Below are 27,703 nucleotides of genomic sequence, written 5' to 3'. Positions count from 1 at the left end.
CCCCCGGGCTTTCCGGGAAGAGGGCGCCCTCCCGGGCGGAGTGGAGCTTCTCCCTCCGGCGCTGCGCCTCTTGGCGCAGGAGCGCTTTCCTTCCCCCACCCCGCGGGGCTTCCACCGGAGCCGGCATGCAGGGATCTTTTGGGCGCGGATGTCTGCAAACGTGACTCAAGTCGGCGACGCAGCGTGTGCGAATCCTTTGCAGCGCCTGGAGACGGGCAGTCGGGTCGTGCATCCACAGTGACCAGAGGAGGAACGATCGCTGGGAGGAGCGCAGAGTGAAGAAACGCCATGGTGCATCTGTAGCAGAGAAACTGGATGTCTTCATCTGCCCCAGCTGCAATCAAACTTCTCTCTCCCGTATCGATCTCTACCAAAGGCACACTGCTCCATTGTCTACCGAAACAGATGGATGCCAACCAGCCAAGAGACTTCCCTTTTCCAAGGGCGGGTGGTGGAAAGTCTTGGGCTCGGGAGGGGAATGCCGAGTTCACTTTTTGCTTTTCTTATCTCCTCCTCCATTGAAACAGCAGACAAATGGTGCATCATAAACGCTTCCTGCAGAGGCGGTCTCCTCATACTAGGTTTGCAGCACGGGCCCTGCCGTTCCTGTCTTCCTCATCTCTCCCCTCTCTTCCTCCCCCTCCTAGTTGTCTGAGTCACCTCCCCACTCTCTTCTCCACCTGGCAGAGAAAACAAATCTTTCTGGGATTATGGCCCCGGCCCATGGCCATCTTCTTACATTGGAGGTACTAAATTTAGTTTGTACAGTATAGGTGCCACCTTCTTCAGGCAAATTTTACATTGCCTTTTAAAAAAGTGTAGTCCACAAATATTTAAATGTTGCCTATTCACAATTGTTTAGAATTTATGTAAGGGGCAAAATGTATCCGTTCACTTATGCTGATATCCCGTTTAGAATATTTTAGCAAAGAATGCTGGCCACATGACCCAGAAGCTGTACACTGGCTCCCTCGGCCAATAAAGCGAGATGAGTGCCGCAACCCCAGAGTCGGTCACGACTGGACCAAATGGTCAGGGGTCCCTTTACCTTACATTTAAGCCTTGACATAAACATCCAACTGAAGGTTGTTTTGGGGTTTTGTTTTGTTGCTTTAACTTCCCTAATTCAAGAGACAGAATAGTATCATATTTACACAAATCTAATGCACCATCAAATCTAATGCGCACTTTTAATTTTCACAACATAATTTGGCCCAAAAAAGGTGCACATTACATTTGAGGAAATACTGTATGTTTATTCTTTTAAATTAAAGTTGGTTCCTAAGAAGAAAAAAATCACTACAAGAGATTCTGCATTGCATGGAATTAGCTCACCCCTGCACTTGACGAAGAGGATAGCTCCCCAGGCTATTCAGAAGGACAGTGTTTGGGCTGGCAGGCAAAGTCAGCAATTCCAGCTGCATGTTCCTCCCTAGCAGCTGTAACTGCTGTTGTGGCTCCTGAGTTTGGTCTGAAATGGGAAGGAGAAACACCAACTGTGGCTTACTGCCACTTTTGGTCCCCCCGCCCCAATTAGTTAAATTGGAAAACTTTAATGTTTGCCTACAGTGTAGTTTTGCTTGTATGCCTTATGACATAATTGTTCATTTGTTGCTTATGTGACTTTGTAATGTTTGTATATTGCCTTTTCCTACTTATCTTTATTACTTTGTTCCCTGTTCTAGAATTGAAAATATTCAATGTAGAGCAGGCTGTGAATACTGTGAATAAAACAAAACCATCATAGGTGTGGAAATAGAGTTCCACATGCTGAAAATAAAAAACAAAACTCCAAAATGCCAGAGAGATCCCATTTTATTTACAGAGCAACCTCAATGCTGATGATCAGGGCGTTGCAAAATTTACCTTGCAACATAAAAAAATCTTTTTTTTTAAATTACCAAGACACGGTGTGTTAGCTGGGACAGAACAGAAGTCCTGCATGGAGTTTAGACCATTAGAAGCTCAGAGACCAGACAGGTGTGTGGACCATTCATTTGAGCAGCTTACCTACCATTTGCCAATCTAGTGTCCAGCATAAGTTTTGGGAATATAGCCAGGATTGTAGTCCAAAACATCTGCAGGGCACCAGCTTGGCAAAGGCTGGCTTATACTAAAGCCCCAACAACAGGACTGCCAAGACCACCAACCACCTTCTGGCAGACAGTGGGGTCAACTGTTGTGTTTCCACCCCAGAAGAACTCTCGCCTTATCCCTACCCATTTCCAAGATCGCAGCCCAGAGTGAAGACGGGGAGGAGAGACAACCCCCCCTCCCTGCCTTCCACCCTACAAAAGCATCACCTGCACAGGATAGAAAGGGGAACTGAAGGCTAAGCCATGAAGAGAGAAATGCTTTCTTAAGAGGATCTGAATTGTGTGTTTGACAGTTAGAAGAAGAGGCAGGACCTCTTTACTGAGGAATGGTGGGGGGAGAAGGAAGACCCCCCCCCCATTTCTATGGCAAGTTTGGAGTTCCACCCTTTTTCCTTGAGCAGCTACTCAATGTGCAACATTTAGCAGCATTTTACACACGCACAAACCACCTGATTGCATCACTGAACATCAGGTTCAATTCTACCAAGGAGACAGGTGGAGAGAGAGAAGGGATTGCTTGCAGCAGGTACCTCCCCTCCTCCTGTCCAATAAAGCAGCACTGGGCACTCCCCACCTCTCTCTCTGCCATCCTTTGGTCCCTGCCCAGCAGAGACTTGGCACAGATCCAGCAGCAAAACGGGCAACTCTGGTCGCTTTTCTCCTCCTGCAATCCCCAGCAGGTGCTGGCTTCTGGGGCGGGGTGGGGTGTTGGAAGGGTTAACCCAACAGGCACAGCTAATGTTCACATGATGTAGGCGAAGCCCCTGCTGTACCATCAGGTTATGATGGGGGTTGCTGGGCGGCTTACTCCGCTCCCAAACAGCTGACGCACACAGTCTGGGCACCTGCTTTATAGAAAGCCCTCCTTTCGAAACTGCTCTTGCAGGATGTCTCTGTACTCGTCAAAGCCTCCCTCAATGCGCTGCACAGTGCCATTCCCACACACCCACAGCTCCTGGCACACCAACCGGATGAAACGCTCGTCATGGGAAACGAGAATCAGACCACCCTGGAACAAGAAGGACAAAGAAACTTCAGACTTAAAGCATGCCGTACCAGCCTCAGTTCTCCCAGCCATTCTGCTAGCTTCAGGTGCTAACCTGGGGCTCCTGCTATCTCTGCAGATTTTGCAACATATTTTAAATCTTGCAAGCTCCTTTTTGGAGAGCCAGTTTTGGCTGAAATGTGGGATATAGTTGTAATAAAAAGAGTCTCCCTTATTGCCGAGGAACAGGGCAGCAAAGCTGCTCAGCTCTGTTCATAGTGCAATTAAATGGCGTAGAACAGCCTTTGCCAACCAGATGTTTTGGACTACAACTCCCATCAGTCCCCAGCAGCACGGCTGGACAGGAAGTAAGTTTCTGCACAAAGACTAAACAGCTACTTGGAGGAAGATTTACCCGGAAATTGTTGAGCGCTTTGGCCAGGGCCTCAATGGTCTCCATGTCAAGGTGGTTCGTCGGCTCATCCAGAATGTAGAAGTTGGGGCTGGAAGGAAAAGGAAAAAGCAATGAATGTAGCACTGGGTTGGAAATCCCTGAAGCGAGCCACAAAGGCACTTCCTTCCTGTGCAATGATTGAGGTCATTATAAAAGAAAACAGAGGTGTGGTGGGGGGGCATACTCATTTGAGCATAGTTACCAAGGCATAGTCATCTGAGCAAAAGCCACTCTGCTTTTCTGGCCTCCAGACAGGCTGGCAACAGGACGAACTGCTAACTCGCCAGAGACTCCATAGCACCCCAGCTGATGGCGGTACTCCTCCTCTGTCTTTCCTGGAACCCAAATACCGCAAGGTGTCAAAATTCATGAAGCAGCTGCCACTTACCAGCATGTTAGCTGAATAGATCTTCTCAATGCTAACGAGTACCCATTGCTGGGGAGCAGCTACAGAAGAAGGCCTGCTTATGGGTCTCCCACCCAGAGGCATCTGGTTGGACACAGTGAAAAGCAGGTTGCTGAACTAGATGACCCTACTCAGCAGGCTTCTTATATTCTTAAGACCACAGCACTGCTGCTCTGCCAGGATTGGTGAGGCCACGGTAGCCTAGTAACACACTGATTTTAGCACTGGATTAGAGGAGTGGCGTGGCATTCAAGGCACACAAATTCACAGAAAGAACCACGCTTTTACTGGAGTTAACAGCTAAAAAGAGGCCCCAGATTACTTGGATAAGGATGGCAGGTTAGCTTGACAGTGTCTTTTGGTTACAGAGTGAAGTGGATTCTTGAGTGGCTGACCTCAGGAGGACAGTGGGGAAAATATTGTTGTTATTTGTTATTATTAATTCAGTCTATTGCCTGCACTTGAACATCAGGGCCCAGGGCAGGTTCCAACAATTTCAATATTAAAAACAGTTCAAAACAAATTTGTCACAGGAATAAGGTCCTGAAAACATGGACCTTGGGTCTCAAAGGTCAGGGTAGAGGAGTGTTTCTGCCTGACACAGAAACTACATTTTATTATGTTTCTATATTCTGTTGGAAGCCGCACAGAGTGGCTGGGGAAATGGAACTACCAAGACCACCCCCCTTGCTGATCTTAACACTAGAGTGGATCTGCAGAGGAGGAGGATATATTTCAGTAATTTGGGGCTCAAGTCACATAGGGCTTTAAATGCTAATGTGAGCACCTTGAATTGGGTTTGGAAACTATCTGGCAACAGATGACACTTGGGGCTTCCTGATCTGGTGAGTTACACAATATGCACTTGAACGAAGAGAGAGAGTAAGCTCCTAACTCAAGCTAGATATAGTATAAAGCACACACATGTGTCTTTTTGAAATACTGGGGTGGGGAGGATGAACTGCTTGTAGATCACCAATAAAGCATAAGTTTTCCTAGAGGCTGGATAGCTGAAGGCCAGGAAGGTATATTTCTTTTCTCCCAAATCTGGCTATATTGCACCCATCCTTATTTTTGTCATGTGTCACCAACTAACTCCACAGGAATCCCTACAGCTTACCTGGAAATTTCTTTGCTAGTAGCTCTGTGGCACTGATGTTGAGATCCAGCTGATCCACATGGTGCTGGCTAAAATAGCCAATCTTAAGGTTCCTGCCAAGCCAGAGCGAGGAGAGAGAATGTGTTATTACAGGAAGCAATTATGCAGCAACAACCTCCCATTTCTGAAACCACCTAAGTGAAGGAACAATGTCATTCTTTCACTATGTACAAAAATGTTGCTGCCTGACCCTGAGGAGAGAGTATAAAAGCACAAATGGACTGTTTTTCCTTCAGCTACCAAAGGAGATCCATTTTCCACAATTCCCCCCATGACCAAGGCGAATGATCTCTTACTGAATCTATTTGAATTAGTATGCTGAAATAGTTAGTGGAAAGTAGGTTTCATATATTAATTCCCACATATCACGCCAGTTCCTAAATCATTTGGATTTATTTCTCTTCCAATAAAGAGTCAATGTAATGAATGAAAGGGAGGAATCATACAAGACATTAAAGAGAAAAGGGGTTTAAGGTGGATGATGAGAAGCTTTGCCAAGTACAGAAAATCGGACACTTGGGCTCTGATAGCGCCTCAAATGTATTGAGTTCTTATCAAGAACTATCCACCACATTTCCAAAGGCTCCTCCCCCACCACAGGGACAAGAAAGTTGCTTCTCCTGTTAATAAAAGCTTCAAAATCCCTATGCTCCACATTTCAGAATTTGCGGCATCTATGTTTTGCAGTTCATACTATCACTGAGGCTCTGCTGGAGACAGAAAGCAACACAGAAGCACATACCCCAAATGCTTGGCAGGAATCTATGTTGTATTCACAACTCCGCTTTCTGTGGTTTGACCCATTCACCCCATAACACTATCAAGCCCCCTTATTTTTGCTGAAGCTACCTGTGAGCATGCCTAATTCCTTCAACAGGTGCCAGGTCTCCCATCATGATCTTCAACATCGTAGACTTGCCAGCTCCATTCTCCCCTACCTAGAGGAAACAATGAATGAATAAATGAATGGACATCCTTCAGAACTCTGGGAGGGTTTCACCTGACAATGCCTATTAGCGGAAGCCCTATGCAAGTATGCAATGGGGCTTTCTCCCATTTCCTTTTCCTGCACACCCCCGGGAATTGGCTCAGGGGTGGGTGTGGGTGTGCGCACATGCACGCACGCGCGCAGAGAGAACTTCTAGAACAGTATGCCGGGAAGTGAGGCAGGGAGAGAAAAGAAAAGGGGATCATTCTGTCTGGCAAGCTGCAACCCTTGCGCAGATCGAACATTCATCATAACGCGAAATCAAATGTCACCCTCTCTTTTAATTGTCATTTCTCTGCTCAAAACTTCAATAGAGATAATCAAAAGAGAAAACCCCTCTCCATACCACACAGATGCGGGACTCCAGGTCGGCTGAGACTGAGAGGGAGCGAAAGATGTAGTTGTTGGGCTCATAGTAAAAGTCCACTTCATCCAGTTGCAAGATGGGAGGAGAAAACTTCTCAAAGCCATCTGGGAACCTGCAGGAAAGAGAAGGAAACTGAGGCCAAAAGGAATTAGCACAAACCAGAGTGGTGGGCAGCAGGGAAAACACTTCTGTAAGATTTTACTGAATTCTTAGCGCTATTCTGACCCTAATACTTAGCACTTACAGTGGTTTCTGTGTTCAAAGCACCTCTCATACATTATTAGAGGTACAGTCTAATGGCATGTAATACATCCAATTTGCTGAAGCCAAGTAGGTCAGGGCCTAGATGGGAAATTGTCATACAAGGAATAAACCATTATAAAGAATCTTATTGCAATCCATACAATAACTCCCTAAGGCAGGCCAGTATTATTACCACCATGTAACAGATGCAGTGGGGAGTGGAGGCATGCTGAACAAGATTCAAACTGGAGACTTCTCAGTTTATAGCTCCATCTCTTTAGCCATCAGGCCATCCCAGTTTTTCAGGGCTGTTATAGCATTAGTGGTCAGGGACCATATCAGGAACACGAGCCACCACACCACAACATCTGAGAAAAATGGAAGTGTCCCTTCCAATTCTATGATTCTATATCTGCGAGACAGCAGTGTGAAAAAGATGAATTCTCTATAGACCCAGACACTGTGTCATTGGGTCATTGGCAATGGAAGTCCACTGCAGGAGCTTCTAAGTGCAGAACAGGAAATGCCATGCAGAGAATCTGCACTCTCTAAAGAGCCTGTTACCAGACACTTGCATCCAGGCCACATTTTAAAAAGCCCTTTCACAGAACCCTCTGCAGAAGGTGCCTGAGGTATGAATCAGTCTGAAGCCCCCGAAAAAATAAAGAACCAAAATGAGAAACTCAAACCAATCTGTGGACATGAGATCTTCTGGAGCAGGAAAACAAGAGGAAGGAGAACATCTTCCCCATATGTTATGGTATTGCATCCCAACCAGGTTTCAACTTGATTTGAAGTCTGGAGAAGCCTTTCCAACCTTGTGCTCTCCAAATGTCAGTGGACTCCAATTCCCATCAGCTCCAACCAGCATGGCCACTGGTTAGGAACGATGGGCGTTGTAGTCCAAAACATCTGTAGGCGGCACCAGGTTGGGGAAGGCAGGTCTCTTCACTTTCCGTTTGCAGTATGCAATACAGTATGTTGTCCCAGGCAAGTTCCTAAACCAGCTGATTTTCCACTGACTAAGAAGTTCTTAAACGCACAAAGGTATCCAAGACCAACCAACTCTTGATTTAGTGGTCATGAAGTGAGGAGTTTATCGAGACCAAGAAGGTCAAGAAAAGAATGGTTCTGGCTAATGAGGCTGAGAGCTTCCAGCTCTCCTACACCCTCCTCTGCAAAAGTCAGCTGTCTCATTTATATGAAGAGCCACTTACTTCATTATCACTTCAGAGTCTTTGTCCACAGGTTTCAATTTTGGCCTAAGAGACAAAAGAAGGTCAGACTCATTGCAACAAAAGAGGACACAGCAATTTAGAAGCAGGGAAGGCCTCACTCACACCAGAGCACCTCCATGGAAAGAGCCATCCTCTACTCCGGACTCACCGGAATCAGTGAAAGCAGCCCGCCCCCATCCTCTTCAAGTCAAAGTTCTCCTAACTACTTGACAAGCGCATCTAAGCCATCCTTGCTCAGCCTGGTGCTCTGCATATGTTGTTGAATGATCACTCCAGTCATCCTTGGCCACTGACTATGCTGGCTGGGGCTGATGGGGGCCCAGTAACATCTGGCATCTGAGTTCAAAGACAGCAAATCATGGGGCCTTAACTCAGTTTGGAAAGCACTGTAGATTTCCAGAAACAACCTGTTTTCTCTGTTAATAACAAGAGTGGGGAACCTTTGGCCCCCCTGATGTTGTTGAACTACAACTCCCACTAGCCCTAGCAAGCATGGTCAATGACCAGGGATGATGGCACATTTGGAGAGCAAAAGATTCACCTCACTTGGTTTATAATAAGGCAGGAATGCTGGCCTGGATTCATTAAGTTCAACACAGTAATATATTTTTTTGGGGGTGGGGAATTCTTACGCTTCCAAGCAATATACAAATTGCAAAGATTCCAAAAAGAAAATCTTGTCCAAGGAACTTTGATATCTTGGTGACTTTGTGGGCCCTGCACTTCCAGGCCTCTGTTATCACCCCAGTCAATTTATTTTGCTTATTGATATTGATATTGATATATAGATATATATTTAAATATTTTATACCACCTTCTTGCCCTAACAGCAATCTGCAGAGCCTATAATTACTCATTCACTTATTCATTAACACCATCTTTGTGCCACCCCATAACTTAAGAAAACAAAACTCTTTGCAACCCCAAAGTTTAAAGGCAGTTGTCTATCTCCAGGTAGAACCATGCAATGCAAATATGGGCCAACATGATTGTGCATCCCTGACAAATAATGCTCAATCCAGCTGTGGTGGATACTCACAGCTTCTCCAGAAGTTTGAGTTTGCTCTGCACTTGAGACGCTCGGTTTGCATTATAGCGAAATCTATCAATAAAGACCTTAAAGAGAGAGAGAGAGAGAGAGAGAAGGGAAGATCAGAGTCTTTCAGGTAGGAGAAGCCTCCTGCAGAGTCTCAGTCATGAGAACATGGCTCATTTGTGGACCCTAGCCACTTTTATTTCTACAGGTGCATCCTGGTGATTTTAATCAGGATGTACTTTCAAAAATGCATTGCCCTGGATGGCACCCTCTGCAATGCAATGAGGCCTAAGAAGTAGGTCATATTGCTTTCTTGCAGGTGCCACTGAAGTAATACGGGGGTCCTCAGGTATAGTGGGGGTTGAACCTGAGGAACAGAGCACATTCTGTGTACTCATAGGCATATCATTCAAAACCCACTCACATGTTTCTCATTCCAGTTTAGACAGAAGATTGTAAGCCTGTGGGCCGTACCTAGTGAAGTCTCAGAAACATTGGCAAGTCGGGGTGGAAATGGGTTCCAGTGGTCTTCCTCCATCTCACCCCAGTTCTCAACATCTCACCTCTGTGACCCCAGACCTTGCAAAAAAAGGTTTCAAATGCTTTGCAGGGGAAACTAATCTTTGAAGCAGAATCACACAAAATGTACACATGTGAAGGTTATCAGAGTGGAGTCATTGCACACAGGACGTTCTCTTTCTCATCAATGATCTATTTATTTTAGGCTGTCACCCGATTAAAATGTGTGAGCTGATTCACCATATGAATTTTAACCAATTCACTGTGCATTGATTTACATGCTAAAAGGGGGGGGGGGTGTGGAGACGACACAGCCTTTGGTTTAAGTGATGTGCACGTGTCACAGCAGGACATCAACTGAGGCATGGACTGCTAACACAGAACCCAGAGGTGCACGGGCACCCATAGGGCCTTCCCTGGTGCTCACAGGATTGCAACCGCACATACTCCTGAGATTTCAAGGGAGGCATTACAGCTGAGGAGTTAACTTGAAAAAAGTGAACATACTTTTCCCCAAGCCTAACTGCTGTTAGGAAAGGGAGAATATGGATTGGGGGTAGTTGTGATGCACATATGGTTTCTCCGATCTGCAAATATGCCCACAGACCGATAAAGGTCGGCAATCCCTGTTTTGAGGCATCCTGCCCTTTTTTTAAAGGCAGTGCTTGCCATCTGCAGCTTTTATAAATATTAAGCATTGTAACATTGCATCTAGAAAAAACATTAAAATCTACTGACTGATTTATAGTGAAGATTTGAATAATAAAAAAGAACTGATTAAATCTGCTGTGCACTCCTTATTTGATTAGGTGCAGAGAAAACTAACAGCCCTCACCTAAACTCACTAAACCGAGGTATGAGTGTAGTACTGCGTACTGAATGCTGAAATTCCACATGCAAAGAAAAAGGGTAGAGAATTGTGCTGGGCACAGGATTTGGCTTCTTGAGAATCTCATGCTTCTTTCTTTTTTAAAAGCAAGTTTCTAATCCGTAGGGCTGCAGAGGCATGCTTGAAAATCTGTATGCTGAAATCTCAGAAGTCACAGGCATGTGGCCAAATTCGGTAGGTAGGGGTGGGTGGGGCTTCATTCACCCCTCCAGCTTCTTATTTATCCCCGTGGCCTGGAATTCCAGAATAAATTACGCAAAATAATTTGGAAACCACAGTACAAATTATGTGAAAAGCAATTTTGCACAATGCCAACATAGGTCAAAGAATTTCACTTTTACTGGAGACAGAAACTGTGGTGTTCTATCAGCCTCAGCCAGAGAATGTGAAGTGGTCAGGGAGGATGGGGCTGAGAGTCTAGCAATATCTAGATGGCTTTAGGATCTCCACCCTAAGCTCAGGAGATGGGTCTACATGAATCTACATGACCTCCCTCTGACAGGCTCTTAATATTGACCCACACAGTGAGGCTATATCCCTAAACCCTGCTCTGCTCCCTGAACCATACCTGGATGTGCTCTCGATACTGTTGCTGAGCCTCATATTCGCGCTGCTGGTTCTTCAACCGCTCTTCTTTGATCTTGACAAAGTTCTCAAAATCGCCACGATAGCTGTCAAGCCGCTGCGAGTGGAGGTGAATGATGTCAGTGGCCACGGCGTTCAGGAAGTTCCGGTCGTGGGACACGACCAGGATGGTCGACTGCCATGTCTGGAAGAGCCAGCAACCAAGAGGCAACCTCAGCAGTGTGGAAATTTCAGACAGATCAAGGAGGACCTAACCTATTTCTCACCATAGCCTCTTCCCACCTTTCATGAAAATGCTAAGGGAAACAAACCAAAGCAAACCAGAAGCACAATCTGGAAAAATATTCTTTTAGCTTCCAACAGACCTGCAAATAGTTCTCCAGCCAGATGATAGCCTTCACGTCCAACATGTTGGTCGGCTCTGGAAGTGAACAAAAATCAGGTTCTTTGGCAAGGGACTTAGCAGTTCAATTAAAAAGCACCCATTCTCCAAACAGGAGGGAAGTTCTTCGACAAAGTGATGATGTAACTCTGTGGTACAGCATATGCTGTGCAATTAAGCATCCTGGGTTCAGTCCCCCATGAAAGCAACTTAAGTACCCCAAGAACTGGGGAGAAAACATCCTGGATATCTGCTAACCAACAGTAGTGATGGTAGGAAATTAGCTGGGCCATTGAACTGAAGGTGCCATCAATTAAATTTCCCTTGAGAGGACTTAGTAGAGAGGTTTCACTTATATTTTGGGTCTGATTACAGGCAACTGTGCTAGATCCATAATTCAAAGGGTCACACATCTCTCTTAGGACTGGCAAGTGTCCGCATACAATGCAAAAGCTCTGAACTTGAACAACTAATAAACAACAACAAACTCCTAGAAATTCCAAAATACCAAACACATTTCTAGGACCAAAAGAGGGTCTTTTTATCAACCTGTTAGATCCCAGAGGACTTAAGTAGATCTGCTGGGGATAGATGGACGTGCTTTGCTGGAAAAGAGTTGGACTAAACAGTAATTTGGTCTTCTCCTGTTTTATGGGTCAACAGAGACCACCACTTACAAACTTTGAGTGCTTATTAAAATGGAGGGACACTTTTAATATACCGTATTTTTTGCACCATAACACTCACTTTTTTCCTCCTAGAAAGTAAGGGGAAATGTCTGTGCGTGTTATGGAGCGAATGCCTGCGGGTGGCGGGGGGGATCTGCTGCAGTCGTGAGCAGAGGATCCTTGGTTCCCCTTCCTTCCCTCCTCCGTGGTTACAAAGCATGGATCCACATGGATCCTCAGGATTTTTGCATTGGGCTACTCCAAACTCACTGTCAGATCACATGTCTGTGGCCACAGCATGAACCACAAAAATCATATATCCACTATTTCGTTTAGAATATTTTTTTTCTTGTTTTCCTCCTCTAAAAACTACGTGCGTGTTATGGTCTGGTGCGTGTTATAGAGCGAAAAATACGGTATGTTTAGAACACAGAACCAAACAGAAACACGGTGCCAGTTGATCTGGATTGGATCAATTGTGTCATGGTCCTCTTGCTCTGGACTGGATTAATTCAGAGCAAGAGGACCAGGACTCAATTTAGATCTTCCTTCAATCTTGCTCTTTTAGCCTTCAAATTATGGTTAGAAAGCCAACTTCAAACCATAGCTTCAAGCAATCATTTTGAGGCGACCTGTTTGCTTCATTTACCACTGCAAGTTTACCACTGTAAACTTTGGCAAGATCAACTTGGAAATGAACAACGGAACCCCAACAGTTGAGGGTCAACAAGCTAAAGGTAAAGGACCCCTGACAGTTAAGTCCAGTCGCGAACGACTCTGGGGTTGCGGCGCTCATCTCGCTTTACAGGCCGAGGGAGCCGGCGTTTGTCCACAGACAGTTTTTTTCGGGTCATGTGGCCAGCATGACTAAGCCACTTCTGGCGCAACGGAACACCGAAACCAGAGCAGCGCATGGAAACGCTGTTTATTGAGGGTAGCAGCACGTGGAACATTGCATTTCACATTTGGAGAATACTGTGTAGTATGCACTTTCTTCTCCCCCATTTGCCTCCAGACAATACTTACCATCAAGCAGGAGGAGGTCAGGCCTGAGAACACCAGAACCAACAGGACAAGGAGAAAGGGATGGAGAAAGCAAGAAAGAGAGGCAGACAATCAATATTAAGGCTCAGTTTGAAGGCTACTATGAAGTTGTTTTGAAAGCATTTTCTCTTACAACGTGGGATGGCATAAGCCAACAATGACTATCCCATCCAACTTCAGCTGTTTTTGTTTAGATGTCTTAGATTTGCTGGGTTGACAATTCCCACTCAGCCCAGGAGTTTGTACCATTCAAGAACACAGCACATCAACAAGACATACCTGGCAAAAAGGGCACGAGCTAAAGCCAGCCTCATTCTCCAACCACCTGAAAACTCTCTGGAAAGAAGGAACATACATCAGATTCCCTGTGCCAGGTGGGTACCCATCAGCCTACAGATACAGCAGGCAGCCTTACGGTTCTCAACAATACAAGGTGGAAACTAGAGGCATCCCAGCTCAATCTATTGTCTCTCTACCCACATCCCCTGCCCAAATTGTAATGTGAAGCAAGTGGTTACCAAGCTTTCCATCACCTGGTATGTACACCTCACCCACAAAAACCACCTGACCTGCTAAGGTAGAAAGGAGGAAAAGCTAGGACTCCCAACAGCTCAGATCATAGCAGAAAAAAGTCAAGCTCTGGTAGAGATCACTTACTTGGTTGTCTGTTGCTGCATCTTTGCACTGAATCCCAGCCCAGCAAGAATGACAGATGCTCTGAAAAGTGGCACGGGGGGTGGGAGGGAGAAGATAAATAATTGAATGAAGTCAGTAAGTTGGGGGACAAAGTATTTCCCATGAAGAGAAACTGTTCTGCAGTTCCAATTGGCTGAAAGATCTATATGTCGCTCCGAACGCACTCAAGACTGTTAACGAGAAATTTAAAGGCACAACACCCATCCAAGATGCAGTGCTGGAGTTTACTCAAATGTAAACAGACAGAGAAAGAAAGGAAGATCAGCAGCAAGCTTCACACCAAAATATTACCTTTACCAGCTCAAGCTGAATGTGATAATCAGTTGTGCAGTTCTCCTACCCAAGCAGTTTTAACAGACATCTGCCTCAGAAGCTGCCAGTCCAATTGGCAGAATTTATTTATTTCCTGACATTTAAACCCAACCTTCCTTCTGCAGTGGAACCCCAAGATTGTGCACTTGTGGTTCCCACATAGGCACACCCTGGGAACTGTTTCAACTCCCCATTTCCTTTAAAGTAAATGTAATTCTTTTAATGATTATAAAGTAATCAGTACTGCAGAGATACAATCCCTGGCCCTCTGAGCAAGACTCCAACATGCAGTTGGAGAACAGAAAAGTTGGAGAGGTGTTTCAGCTTGCCCTTGAATCTGACCCCTGCACCCTTTCTGTAACATACTAATATCCTGCTTCAATTACATCCAAGGCCTAAATGCATGTCTTGAAGGGAGGGTGGAGGCACAGCTTGGAGAGTGGCTGGCATGCAACCTCTTCAGCCACCATCCCACCCCTCAGACAAGAAGTGTGCCTCAGTGGGTGGCTGCTCAGGCATGGCTAGAAGAGTGGCTGGCACTCAGCCTTCTCCTCCCAGACTCGCTTGGCCAAGTGGTTGGGCTTTGTGAGCAGCTAACACATCCCTGTTGCACAAGTTATGCCACTGCTGCTTCCCTGTGGCACGCCTGGCTGAGAAGTGCTTGGCTCTTTGTAAACAGGCGACGACTTGAGCTGTTCGATTCCACCAGAGCTGGAGACCAGCATGGGACACCAAGGGCAGATCATGGTCAATTTATGGGCAGATCAGCAAGGTCAGAAGCCAAATTCATGGTGTGTTCACCTCAGCCCTGAGGTTGTTGACAGGTGCCCCATCAAGCAACCTACTGACACAAGCCCGGCAAAAAGGACTGCACCTCCTAACTGGATTTGAAAGCCAGGGTTTAGAACATCATACATCCCAAATCCTGGCAGCCATTCAGAAAATTTCTGTCTTTGACATCTAATAGACAACTAAGCAAATGGCTGAAGATATGCATTTGCCACAACTAAAATGAGTGGCATCTTACCTTGCTGGGGCCTTGTCTGCCTCAATCTCTTCTAGCCTGGCATAGATTTCTGACAGTCGAGCGCCTTCAGTGCCTTCTCCCCTGAAACAGGACATAAGAACAGTGTGTCAGTTTTCTGGGTGGTAAGAGAAGGTCCGCTCGGTACCAGAGGACGCTTATGTCTGAGCTAAGAAATTTGGGAAGGTAGCATCAAGACTAGGATTACCTTCCAGAATTGACTCGGGCTGTCAGCTCCTTCTCCTCCTTCAGCAGACTCTCGCGGGTGGTATCGCACTCTAGCACACTCTGCAGGGCTGGCGTATCATCCCCCGCCACTTCCTGCTCCACATGGAGGATGCTGATGTGTGAGGGTATGCGCAAGTTACTGCTGGCAATCATCTTCAACAACGTCGTTTTGCCCAACCCGTTCCGGCCCACCAGGCCATATCGCCGGCCATATGCCAGGTTCAAGTCTGCACCAGTGAGGAGAACACTGAAAGGAGAGAACACACAGACCCTTATAACAGTCAGTGTTACTGGCCCATTGGAGTCTCTGCACAAAGCAGGTTGCTGTCCTCCCAAACTACAGAAAGCATGGGAAGCAGATGAGGCAGAGTGTCAACACCTCGTGGGTAGAGCTACAAGTAGGCTAGCTTAGGAAGCGCTCTCTCTCTCTCTCTCTCTCTCCCCCCCCCCACCCCCTTTCTGCTGCTTTGCTTTTCGTTTCTGCTCACAAGTAGCATAAATCCAGCCATCACACCACCCAGCGCTGGACTTCCTTCTGCCTTCAACCACAGAGGCAGAACTTAGCCATCACAGCTAGTATTCTGTCAAATACCTCCTGGCCTCCCAAGCTTCCAACAACTTCCAAACATACTATTTTATAAATGTGTACCTCACCCTTCGGTGTAAAACATTCCTGCAATGGCTAAAAGCCGTAACATGCAAATAACACAACAGCAACAGAAGAGATAAAAGCAAGGAGAAACAGGAGCAGTAAAAGATATTGAAGGCCTTGGAAAATAAAATGCTCTATGCCCAGCACAAAAGACACATTATAAAAGGTGCTAGATCAGGCTCTCTGGGGAAAGCATTTCATAATTGGGGAGCCACAACCACAAAGGCCCTGTCCTCAGTTGCTGCCCGTCATTTTAGACAGTGAGGGCACCCAGAGGAGAGCCTTCAAAGACTGCCCAAGTATACAGGCAGGCGGACAGACACCAAAATAGAAATTCCCCAGCTCTCAAGCCAGGTAGAGTTCTAACAGGATAACTGCCAGTACTTTGAATTGCAACAAGAAAAAGGCTGTTTCAGCATTAGTAAGATGTTCAATGCTCAGTTCCAGTCATTGATCATGTTTTTTAAACTATAACTGCATACAGGCAGCCCCATGGACAAGCCTGGCAACAACCTGAGCACCACCTGCCATTTCAGAGGTTCCCATTCACAGCTGACAGGCATGTCTACCCCACAAACTCTGGGTGCCCATCAGCCTGCAAGCACTCACCGCTCACCGAAGGACACGTCGAAGTTCTCAATGCGTACATCGTAGGATTTGTTCTTGCCTGATGTCTCGAGACGAGTTTCCTTCTTGCTGGCTGCTTGGCTGGCAGATGCTTCTTCAAGCACCCTGACATCAGGCAAGAAACAAAAGGGACCATTAAAGCAGGGGAAGGCAAACATTTCTTCCCATTATTTGGAATGCCTTACTCCTACCATGAAAACTTGATTCTTGTATGTAGGCTAGAACCCATCTCCCTGGCACAGTAGTTTTCTATGTGGATAGGGAGAAGAATAGTTTCATTTGGTGGCCCTGAGACCTAGTATTTTGAGAGACGGAAAACTCCCAAGGACCCTGAGGATGTAATTTTGTATTGAAAAGCAGCCAGCCAACTCTATCTTCCCCAGAGTCTCCTTGCCTCCTGGCACATCCACTGGGTCAGTATTTCCTCCACCCTGTGCATAAGGACTCTAGGCCAGAAGCAGAGAACCTCTGGCTCACCAGCCTCCCTATTTGGCCCACCAAGCCATTTTGACCAAACCACGCTCAAACTAATAGCTGGGCCAAAAAGGGAACTGCAGATTGGTGGCACTTGCAAAGCCCTTGGTGAGGTACTTGTTGCTCCAACACACAGCGCTCTCTGCAAGCACCTTTGATCAGCTGAGTCTACCCAAAAAATACAAGGCAAGATAACCAGCTCTGGCAGCACAATTTTTGCACATGTCTACGATATCCAGCTCCAGGAATTTTGAAGTTTTTGCTGCCAGCCTCCTAGGAATCTCCCGTGGGGTCTGAGAAGCAGGAACCATGCCCTCCCTGCTCAAGGTTGACAAGACTTTTCACTCACAATGGGCTTCCAGACTTCATAGAATCTCGGTCCTGCTTCTTAGTCTGCTTTGCTTTGAGGCGAGCCTCTGCTTTCTCCAGCTTCTTGGCATTCACTATCTGCAGTGCAAGCGAGGGAGAAAGAAGCATCAGAGGTTGAGTCACTGGGATTAGGTTGCGCCCCCCGCCCCCAGCACAGTTATGCTACCTCCCATTCCACCCAACTGCAGCACACTGCAGAATGGAATATATGGACTGAAATGGAGCAGAGGGAGACAGAGGAAGCCAGGATGCAATATGCCAGTGGTAAGCAAGGTGGTGTCCTCCAAACGTTGAATTTCAATTCTCATCAGCCCAGGAAGCATGGCCAATGGTCAGGGATAATGGGAGCTGCAGTCCAGCAACACCTGGAGGGACCATGTGGGCCACCCCTGATCTAGAGAGCAAAGGGGTCCTTGCTACCCTAACAATATAGCCTTAGCTGGCTCAGCAGCTTGGAGTCAACTGACCCTCCAGCTCTGGTTCGCTTACCGAGTTCTGATCTCTCTTCAACATCAGCCCTGGCAGCACATCCAAGCCAGAATCTGAAATCAAGCAAGAGAGCAGTGAAAGATCTTCAGCACCAATACAGTCCCTTCCTCCACTGTACCCTGCTTAATAAAGCAGCGTAGTTGGTATTGTTGTTGCATTGTTGGCACCTGTCTGTTGAGAGACAATGGAGTATGCCTTTGGCAGTAAAGTCAAACTGCTGTATTAGCAGAGCCACAGTGACCTCTCCGGGGTGGAGGTCTGGGCAGTGAACATGGAGATCCTGGGCTTCCCAGTCTCACTGACGTGGTCCAAAGGAAAACAGAGAAATACATTTAAAACCAGTTTGGCTGCAGGAGCCAAATTTTACTGCAGCAAAGAATTATAATAAGCTTAGGAGGCTTTAAATTTTTTTAAAAAAATCAAAATTAAACAGAAGACTGATCAACAACTACTATCCAATGACAGCTAAACAGAACCTCCAGATCTAAAGACAGTATACCTGTTGCATGTGGACAGGGGAGGGGGGGGCAAACTACTGCCTTCATGCACCACTATCTAGCCAGCCACTGTATGGATCCCTGGTCTGATCCAGTAGGGGAGCCCAGATGCGACAGGCCCTTCTGCCAGTGCTACTCACCATAATTGTCTGTGATCTTCGAAAGCTGAATGGGAGCATCCAGGAGCACCTGCCTGCTACCCTGGGAGTTTTCGCTGTCCCTGCCAGACACAAGATAATTAGCTAAGAGACCCTAAAAAAAAATTCTCTCTCAGTCATTATTAATACTTCTCACAGAAACAGCCTCATACGATGAAAACAACAGTCACACAGTCCAATATCCTGCCCTCAAACCCTGGGAAAGCAATAGAAAAGGAAACATGCCTAAAACCAGGAGCTGCCAGAGCCCTGAAATCTCTGCATAATCTAGATTCCCACTGGCTGCATTATTGCCATTTGTTTGGTCCCCTCTGCCTGCTCTCAGCTTCACCCACTCAGTATCAGTCAAAGGGAGCATACATATGGAGAGTGTTGTACATCCGCTGGCAGATAGCACGGATGTCCTCATCGTCCTTCGAGTCTCTGGCCACATCTTGCAAGAGCTCCCCGACCGCTTCAAACAGATCATCCACTGACTCAAAGTCTGAGCTGCCGCTGTGCAGGACCCCTGTGAAAGGAATGCAAGGCACCGTTAATGCATGGCCAAGTCCCTTGCCGTTCCTTTGGGCTTGGTCAGCTACCAGTAAGAATAAGGCCAACGTTCCAACCTGGCGCATAGTTTATACTCTGATATTTTATGTGAGTGGTTCATAAATCTTTTAAATAAATAACTAAACATTTACTTCACCTCTTGCATGACCAAAGAACCTTTAGTTGGATGACTTTCCCACACCATGCTGTCAGACAACAAAATTGTTGCTTGGGAATACAAGGGGAGTTTCATGATCACTCATCTCAGAGAATCACAGAATTCTCAGGAATCTTTTGCCGAATGTGGGGCTCAAACCTACGATCCTGAGATTATGAGTCTCATGTTCTACGGACAAAGTTTTCCAGTGATAGGAAGAGAAAATTCCCAACCAACTGGGATATGAGTAAAATACTTCCCTCTTCACCTTTTCAGTGAAAATGCCTGAGGAAGGAGGTCTTACTGTCTTTAAGCTTCTCCAATCCTATCCTGCCTAGCCAGTGTTGCTGAGCTTCTCACAGATTATTATTTGGGGGAGAACAATTTTAGTTGAACAACATGGCCACAGAATTTACTCTTCATGACTTGAAAGGGGTAGAGAAAGAGGATAGCTGGGTATTGCAGATTAAAGTTTGCTTCCCTTAAATTTGCATAGGTGGATATACACTTTTGCTGAATGGAACTCCTGAACCATTGACCTAAGACTCAAGTCTGTTAGTAAGCAGTAATTCAATTTATTAAGGTCATGGGTTTGAGCCCCACTCTGGGCCAAAGATTCCTGATTTGCATGGGGTTGAACTACATGATCCTCGTGGTCCCTTCCAACTCTACGATTCTATCATTCTATGATCCTTCCTGTGACACTGCTTTGGAAATGAAACCAAAGAAAAGTTACTTAATCCAGAGAGAAACAAGTGTGATCTTGACTATGTGGTTTGTAATGGGGGTGGGGTCAACCATGCGATTTATTCTTCCCTCATACAATGTTGCCCACACACCACACCTCAGTTTGTGAAGCAGCCTCTGGGCCTTGGGCTGATCCATACCCTGTGATGGTTTCCCAGAAAAATACCTTCCTAGACCTTGAAAGGAAAGGAGAAAGGAAGTAGGAGGATAAAGAACAGGCAAAATGTTTCATCATTCTGGAACTCTGAGTCCCAATCAGGGAAAGAATGGATTCAAGGCTTCAGAGATGAGGTGATGTATCAAAGCTGCAACTTAGGCATACTTATGATCGCCGAAGAAGAAGAAGAAGAAGAAGAAGAAGACAACTTATCTGGATGTAAATCCAGTTGAAATCTATTGGGCTTATTTCCACATAAGCATGTTTAGGATCAGGGCTGAAACTGAAATAAATAAGAGTAAAGTTTGCTTCCTTTAAACATGTCTAGTTGGATAGAAATCCTGAACCACTGACCTAAGACTATAGCCTGTTAATAAGCAGCCCATGATCTATTTTCTGCTCTGCCGACTTTTGCCTCTGGCCTGCCCCACCACTGGTATGTGGCCCTTGGGTGCTCGCCTCAGGCTGAAAATGGTGAAGCTGGCAGGTGAAGACTTTTTTGTTCAAACAGGCTTTTAGGAACTGACTGCTTTCAATGAAAGGGCTGGTGCTGTACTGTTTTTAATTATGATTGTTTGCATGGTTCCAATAGATTTTTCCAAGCATATACATATAACACACACACACACAGATACACACACACACACACACACACACACACACACATATATGCATATATTACTATACCATATATACTTTACTTGTACAGTGGTACCTCGGGTTCCGGAGGTCCATTCTTAACCTGAAACTGTTCTTAACCTGAAGTACCACTTTAGCTAATGGGGCCTCCTGCTGCCGCCGGAGCCCGATTTCTGTTCTTATCCTGAAGCAAAGTTCTTAACCTGAAGCACTATTTCTGGCTTAGTGGAGTGTGTAACCTGAAGCATATGTAACCTGAAGCGTATGTAACCCGAGGTACCACTGTATATATATTCTACTTCTAATAGTGTTGGTTTTTAAAATGATTTTCCCCTCATGGTTCTCGTTTAGCGGTTCTCATTTTTATATGCAAGCTGTCATGAGCCCCAAGGAAAGATAAATAAATACTGTACAGTATGCAATAATAATTTCTTGCCTGTCATTTAACAACAAGTCTGCCGTTACCTTTGGAGACCCCCTCAACCCCCCCGCCCAATTAACTCATTGAAATATATATATATATCTGTCACTTGACTGGTTTCCAAACAAGGTACAGTGGTGCCTCGCAAGACGAAATTAATCCGTTCCGCAAGTCTCTTCGTCTTGCGGTTTTTTCATCTTGCAAAGCACGGCTATTAGCGGCTTAGCGGCTATTAGCGGCTATTAACGGTTTAGCGGCTTTAAGAAAAAGGAAACAAACTCGCAAGACGTTTTGTCTTGTGAAGCAAGCCCATAGGGAAATTCGTCTTGCGGAACGACTCAAAAAACAGAAAACTCTTTCGTCTAGCGAGTTTTTCGTCTTGCGAGGCATTCGTCTTGCGGGGCACCACTGTAGGTGGCGTTGCTGATTTGTTAAACTGGGTGGCTGACAGGCCCTCAGCCTGAACCACAAGTGTCTCTTTAGGCTCAAATTTGGGGAGAAGGCGCTTGATTCCTTGGATTGCCCACTGAACCAAACAGGAGTTACTTCTGAGTAGGCAATGTGCAGGAGCAGCAAAGGTTCTTGGGATGCAGAAAGGTTTTTAAAATTATTATTGAAAGAGAGATTTGCAAGGGGGTGGGCACGTTTTATAAAGCATGTTTCCAGCTTTAAGAAGCCTTGTGGCGGTTTGAGCAATTGTGTGACTACTGTGTGTGTGTGTATGTATATGCATGTGTATATGTATAGACACACATATGTATGGATATTGATATGCGCGCGCGCACACACACACACACATATATATATATGAGAATGAAATATATGATATATGGGTGTCATTACCTGGGACCTTCGTTCCAGATAACACACACACACATACACACACCATGGGTGTAGCTAAGGGGGTGGTGGCAGAGGGGGGCACCCCATCAAGTAAAACAATAGAAATAACTAATTGACCAGTTACGCCGGTTGTGCCCCCCCCACGAAGTCATGCCCCCCCCCACAAAAGTCCTGGCTACGCCCATGACACACACCCGCATAGGGGCCTCGCATCCTACCCAGCCGACATGAGGGGAGGCCAGAGTCGAAGAAGGAGCGGAGAGCCAAGGACCCGCTTCGCTTCCTCGCGCCGCCCGCCGCCCGCCTTCCCTCGGCATGGCCACCTCAGCCTTGCGGAGGGAAGCCGGGGACAGCCACGCTGAGGGAGCCCGGCTGGTCTCGGCTGTGCTGAGGAGAAAGACGCCGCGCCCCCCGCAGCCCAGGCCCCCCCGCTCCGCCCTCGCCTCAGCCTCACCGGTCACGTAATCGAACATCTCCCCGTCGAGTTCCGGGAACTCCCTCCGCAGGATCTCGGCGCAGGAGGCCGCCATCGCCGCCCGGCCTCTGGGCCTTCCTCGGAGCCCGGATGCAGCCTTCGGACTCCGAGGCCGACGCCGCGGTGGTCGATGGGAAATGTAGTCCATTCGTGGGAGGAAGGAGATCAGCCGGGCGCAAAGGACGTTGGGAAAGAGAAGCGGGGGGGGGGGGTGTTCTGCCCCTGGCCGTGGGGGGGGGGGGGCGAGAAAAGGATCGGGGTCTTCCTCTCCCCATTTCTCATCAAACTCCAAATACAACCAATGGCCCCCTTTTCCATGTCTGCAATATCCTAGGACCAAAGGGGGAAGAGAGTAAGAGTGGTTCTACATTGGAACGAGAGTCCCTCAGAAGCTGGTAGACTCTCCTTCCTTGGAGATTCCTGCATTGCAGGGGGTTGGACTAGATGACCCTGTAGACCCCTTCCAACTCTACAACGATTCCGTTTTCTCCTTTCTGAATGGGTAGCTCTTCTACACTGAAAGCAAACCTTTTGGGGGCGGGGTGTAAAGAAGAAAGTGTGTGATTTTAATTCAGAAGAGTCAGCTTTTTGAAGATTAGGAACTATTGCTCTAATGCTACCCGTTCGAGAAGTGGCGTTTTATGTGCTAAATGCTCATGCAAATAGCACTGCATGCGAGGTAAGGCAAACAACAACAAAAATAGCAAAACACCCCGCCCCCGGTCCACTGAATAATAGTCCCAGTATGTACAGTGGTACCTCGGGTTACATACGCTTCAGGTGACAGAAATAGTACCTCGGGTTAAGAACTTTGCTTTAGGATGAGAACAGAAATCATGCAGCTGCAGCGGGAGGCCCCATTAGCTAAAGGGGTACCTCAGGTTAAGAACAGTTTCAGCTTAAGAACGGACCTCCAGAACGAATTAAGTACTTAACCCGAAGTACCACTGTACTGTGTTAATATGAATATGTATGTTTTGGCATATTCCATTTAGGCCGCCAGATGGCAGTAGCAGCCTGAATTTGATAACATATCTTGTCGTGTCCAACTCTTCGTGACCCCATGGACCAGAGCACGCCAGGCACTCCTGTCTTCTAGTGCCACCCACAGCTTGGTCAAACTCATGTTCATAGCTTCGAGAACACTGTCCAACCATCTCGTCCTCTGTCATCCCCTTCTCCTTGTGCCCTCAATCTTTCCCAGCATCAGGGTCTTTTCCAGGAAGTCTTCTCTTCTCATGAGATGGCCAAAGTATTGGGAGCCTCAGCTTCAGGATCTGTCCTTCCAATGAGCACTCAGGGCTGATTTCCTTGGAATGGAGAGGTTTGATCTTCTCGCAGTCCATGGGACTCTCAAGAGTCTCCTCCAGCACCAGAATTCAAAAGCATCAATTCTTTGGCGATCAGCCTTCTTGATGGTCCAGCTCTCACTTCCATACATCACTACTGGGACAACCATAGCTTTAACTATATGGACCTTTGTTGGCAAGGTGATGTCTCTGCTTTTTAAGAGGCTGTCTAGGTTTGTCATTGCTTTTCTCCCAAGAAGCAGGCGTCTTTTAATTTCGTGGCTGCTGTCACCATCTGCAGTGATCGTGGAGCCCAAGAAGGAAAAATCTCTCACTGCCTCCATTTCTTCCCCTTCTATTTGCCAGGAGGTGATGGGACCAGTGGCCATGCTCTTAGTTCTTTTGATGTTGAGCTTCAGACCATATTTTGTGCTCTCCTCTTTCACCTTCATTAAAAGCTTCTTTAATTCCTCACTTTCTGCCATCAAAGTTGTGTCATCTGCATATCTGAGGTTGTTGATATTTCTTCCCGCAATCTTAATTCCAGTTTGAGATTCATCCAGTCCAGCCTTTCACATGATGTATTCTGCATATAAGTTAAATAAGCAAGGAGACAATAAACAACCTTGTCATACTCCTTTCCCAATTTTGAACCAATCAGTTTTTCCATATCCAGTTCTAACTGTAGCTTCTTGTCCCACATAGAAATTTCTCAGGAGACAGATGAGGTGATCAGGTACTCCCATTTCTTTAAGAACTTGCCATAGTTTGCTGTGGTCGACACAGTCAAAGGCTTTTGCATAGTCAATGAAGCAGAAGTAGATATTTTTCTGGAACTCTCTGGCTTTCTCCATAATCCAGTGCATGTTTGCAATTTGGTCTCTGGTTCCTCTGCCCCTTCGAAATCCAGCTTGTACTTCTGGGAGTTCTTGGTCCACATACTGCTTAAGCCTGCCTTGTAGAATTTTAAGCATAACCTTGCTAGCGTGTGAAATGAGTGCAATTGTGTGGTAGTTGGAGCATTCTTTGGCACCGCCCTTCTTTGGGATTGGGATGTAGACTGATCTTCTCCAATCCTTTGGCCACTGCTGAGTTTTCCAAATTTGCTGGCATATTGAGTGTAGCACCTTAACAGCATCATCTTTAAAGATTTTAAATAGTTCAGCTGGAATTTGCCATTTCAGGGTATCAGCAATTTTCTGGGAAGTTTTAAAAAGGCAACAGGAGTAGAGATCTCAGATAATGTGTAGCAGGCTGGAGGCTGCTGAAAAAAGAATGTGTTTGCATTCACCAGAGGGAACAGGATGACTTTGGCTAATGTGTAAACTGTCCAAACTTTCTGAACTGTAGTCTGAACAGGCAGTGGGCTCATCTGGGTAATAGAAAGAAAATCTGTGCTCTGTAGGATGTGACAGGATGGGGTAGCCTTTTCTGCGGTTTTACTGCAGAGTGAGGGGGAGAGAGACTTCCATTATGCTCTTCCGTACCAGGGAGAAGAGTTGATGGAAGAAGACTGGAAAAAGTTTAAAGACTATTTACAGAAATATTGCAAAATTAATGAATGCTAGAATGATGTTGGATAGAAACTAAGTGGTCTTTAGCTGTAATGTTAGAAGGGAATATGAAAAAATGGATTATTAATAGGTAAAAATTTAATGTTACAAAACTTTATGATTAAAGACTAGGATATACAAAGAGGGGAGGGATTTGCTGAACTAATAAATTGAACTGGAATACAAAAAAGGGAGGCGCGAGGAGGTCCGGGAAATAAGCAAATGAAAGATAAGTAATGGAAAGAATGAATTGTTTTTAACCATTTTTATTTTGTATTTTTCTTTTTTCTTTTTCTTGATTTTGGAATATTCTGAAAATCTTAATAAATATCTCATTATGCTCTTCCGTAGAGGCAATGTTGGGAGGTTTGCGCAATGTCTACAGCCATACTACCCTGAACATGCCTGAAGTTGGAAGCTAAGCAGGGTCAGACCTGGTTAGTACTTGGATGGGAGATCGCCTGGGGAAAAAGGGTGCCATAGTATGCCTTTGCCTCCCCCTCTGTGCTTTTCCCTCTCCATTTGCCACACCACTGGCTGCTCTTTCATCATTAGTTTTTTAATCCACTACTATTCTGGCATCCCCTTTTAGCCTTGCTATGCTGCAGCTACTTCCTCCCTTTCGCTACAGACTCCATGCCAGAGAACACTTGCTGCTTTTTAGAGTGCCAGGTCCACTGAGCACGTGCCTGCCCTTTACCTGAGGCCTCAGGACAGGTTGCAACACTTAAATATATAAGTAGAAAGCAAGTAAAACAGAACAGTAAAACCATAAAAGTGTAAAAACAATTAAATATATTTATATATATATAAAATAATACAAACCTTTAAAAACAGTTCTGCATGCAAAGGCAGTTAAGATAGTTCCAGTACAGATGTAGACTGGAGGAATAATAATAATAATAATAATAATAATAAACACTTGAAAGGCATGCTGATGAATCTTTCCCTTCGGGTTTCCCTCATATCCTCCTTTTCCCAAGCTCTAGCACAGTTCACCACATTTACACATCTTTGCAATTTTTTTAAAGAAGTGCTTATGATAAATAATCAGTATTTAAGTAAAACTTTTTATCAGTGTGCATAATTTCACAAACTGGTCCCCTTAATGCATTTTTATGTTGTTTTTGTTAATATTTGCATTTTGTTTGCACTTGCTCCTAATACATGCATTTTTGTGTTGGAGAACTGCAACTGCATCATAAAATTCTGAGGCATGCAAAGGGTACCTGCATTTCAGTTTATGCGTTGTTTCAGGAAGCGTGAAGTTATGCACACTTTCCCTGCTTCCCAGTTCCAGGCATACTTCCTTGATTGATTAAAATGGGGAGCCAGCAAAGAAAATAAATCAGCCGAGGGTGTAGAACTACAGGGTGGTAGGACCTACCAACTGCCACCAGAGGGCATCCTTGAATAAGAGGAAGCAAAGGGAAGGAAATAAGACGAAATAGCTTAGAAAAGAGCCAAGTCTGGAATTACACCTCCTCCCTGTTTTAACTTTATTGCTGTATTCATTACCTCAAAGATGCACCATGGTCTTGGATACCATCAATAAAGCAAAACACAAAAAAAAGAAAAAGAGGGGAGGGAGTTTTGTATTGGAAGCTAAACAGAACAATAAAAATACTTTGTAGTTTGATTAAATTGGGACTGACTCGCGATACTCTTATCACTCCCAGGAATCTGTGTGGGTTTGTGTCCTTATTACACTGATAAGCAATAAATACCCTTCATTTCTCCACATTATCCATAGTCCCTTTGAAATTTCCTTTGGCAGCATCTCACGGCCACTGCCTTAGAGAAACTGAAAGAATCAGGGCAGGACATATGTTCTCAAGCCAGCTGAAAGATGTGTTGTTGGGAGAGTCAATAAAGACATTCATTTATGATTTTATTGGTTTACAAAAGTATATGCCCTGTCTCTTTTTTCAGGTTGTGCAGGTATTTGGGGCTTATTCTTAGTTTTTTGTGTGAGAAAATAAATGAGTGTAGCTTTCCCCCCTGCCACTTCTGGGTTGAGAGAATCCAGATTGGGATGGTTTGGAATAAATAGATTAGTTAGATTTGGGGTTAATGGATTTATTGCCCTTTGTTAACAGCATGGCGATTTCCCTGACTTCCTTGCATACCACTGTATCATTCACCAGCAAGTTTTGGCAAGCAAGAGATCGAACACAAAAATGTCATGGACATAGCTTTTCATAGAATCATAGAATCATAGAGTTGGAAGAGACCACAATTCAGCTGCTACTCATGTGGAGCTCTTTATCGCCTTTGTTTAATGTGCTGTGTCATTATCCTGCAAA

General features: G+C 45.6%; 1 protein-coding gene across 2 annotated transcripts; it reads right to left on the bottom strand.

The window, feature by feature from the left end:
• Positions 1–1,797: 1,797 nt before the first annotated feature.
• On the bottom strand, positions 1,798–22,718 carry ABCF3 (ATP binding cassette subfamily F member 3). Of its 2 annotated transcripts, XM_081007940.1 has the most exons (21): positions 22,535–22,718; positions 18,946–19,093; positions 18,568–18,647; positions 17,931–17,983; positions 17,422–17,519; positions 16,581–16,703; positions 15,300–15,566; positions 15,095–15,175; positions 13,717–13,776; positions 13,339–13,395; positions 13,042–13,064; positions 11,331–11,386; positions 10,949–11,149; positions 8,976–9,052; positions 7,916–7,960; positions 6,435–6,567; positions 5,950–6,038; positions 5,062–5,153; positions 3,738–3,870; positions 3,497–3,584; positions 1,798–3,105 (listed from the first exon to the last, which is right to left on the bottom strand). In XM_081007940.1, the coding sequence occupies exons 1-21, from the start codon at positions 22,701–22,703 to the stop codon at positions 2,947–2,949; spliced, it is 2,232 nt and encodes a 743-aa protein (XP_080864066.1). In that variant the 5' UTR covers positions 22,704–22,718; the 3' UTR covers positions 1,798–2,946. The 2 variants fall into 2 exon arrangements, with proteins under 2 accessions (XP_080864066.1, XP_080864067.1); XM_081007941.1 differs by lacking the exons at positions 17,422–17,519; positions 17,931–17,983; positions 18,568–18,647; positions 18,946–19,093; positions 22,535–22,718 and having other exon boundaries at positions 16,588–16,703.
• Between the last annotated feature and the right edge of the window lie 4,985 nt (positions 22,719–27,703).

This window comes from Podarcis pityusensis, assembly GCF_964106645.2.
Source record: "Podarcis pityusensis genome assembly, chromosome: 5".
In the NCBI taxonomy this organism is placed as follows: domain Eukaryota; kingdom Metazoa; phylum Chordata; class Lepidosauria; order Squamata; family Lacertidae; genus Podarcis; species Podarcis pityusensis.
This window is presented reverse-complemented; position numbering and strand designations above follow the sequence as displayed.

What these genes read in the sequence shown, in the direction of transcription:
- ABCF3 (XM_081007940.1), bottom strand. Translation starts at nt 22,703, where the DNA reads ATGGACTACATTTCCCATCGACCACCGCGGCGTCGGCCTCGGAGTCCG. An exon ending in ATGAAGTCTGGAAGCCCATT is followed by an intron (nt 16,704 to 17,421) that starts GTGAGTGAAAAG and finishes GCCTGATGTCAG; the next exon opens with GGTGCTTGAAGAAGCATCTG. An exon ending in TGACCTCCTCCTGCTTGATG is followed by an intron (nt 11,387 to 13,041) that starts GTAAGTATTGTC and finishes GTTCACTTCCAG; the next exon opens with AGCCGACCAACATGTTGGAC.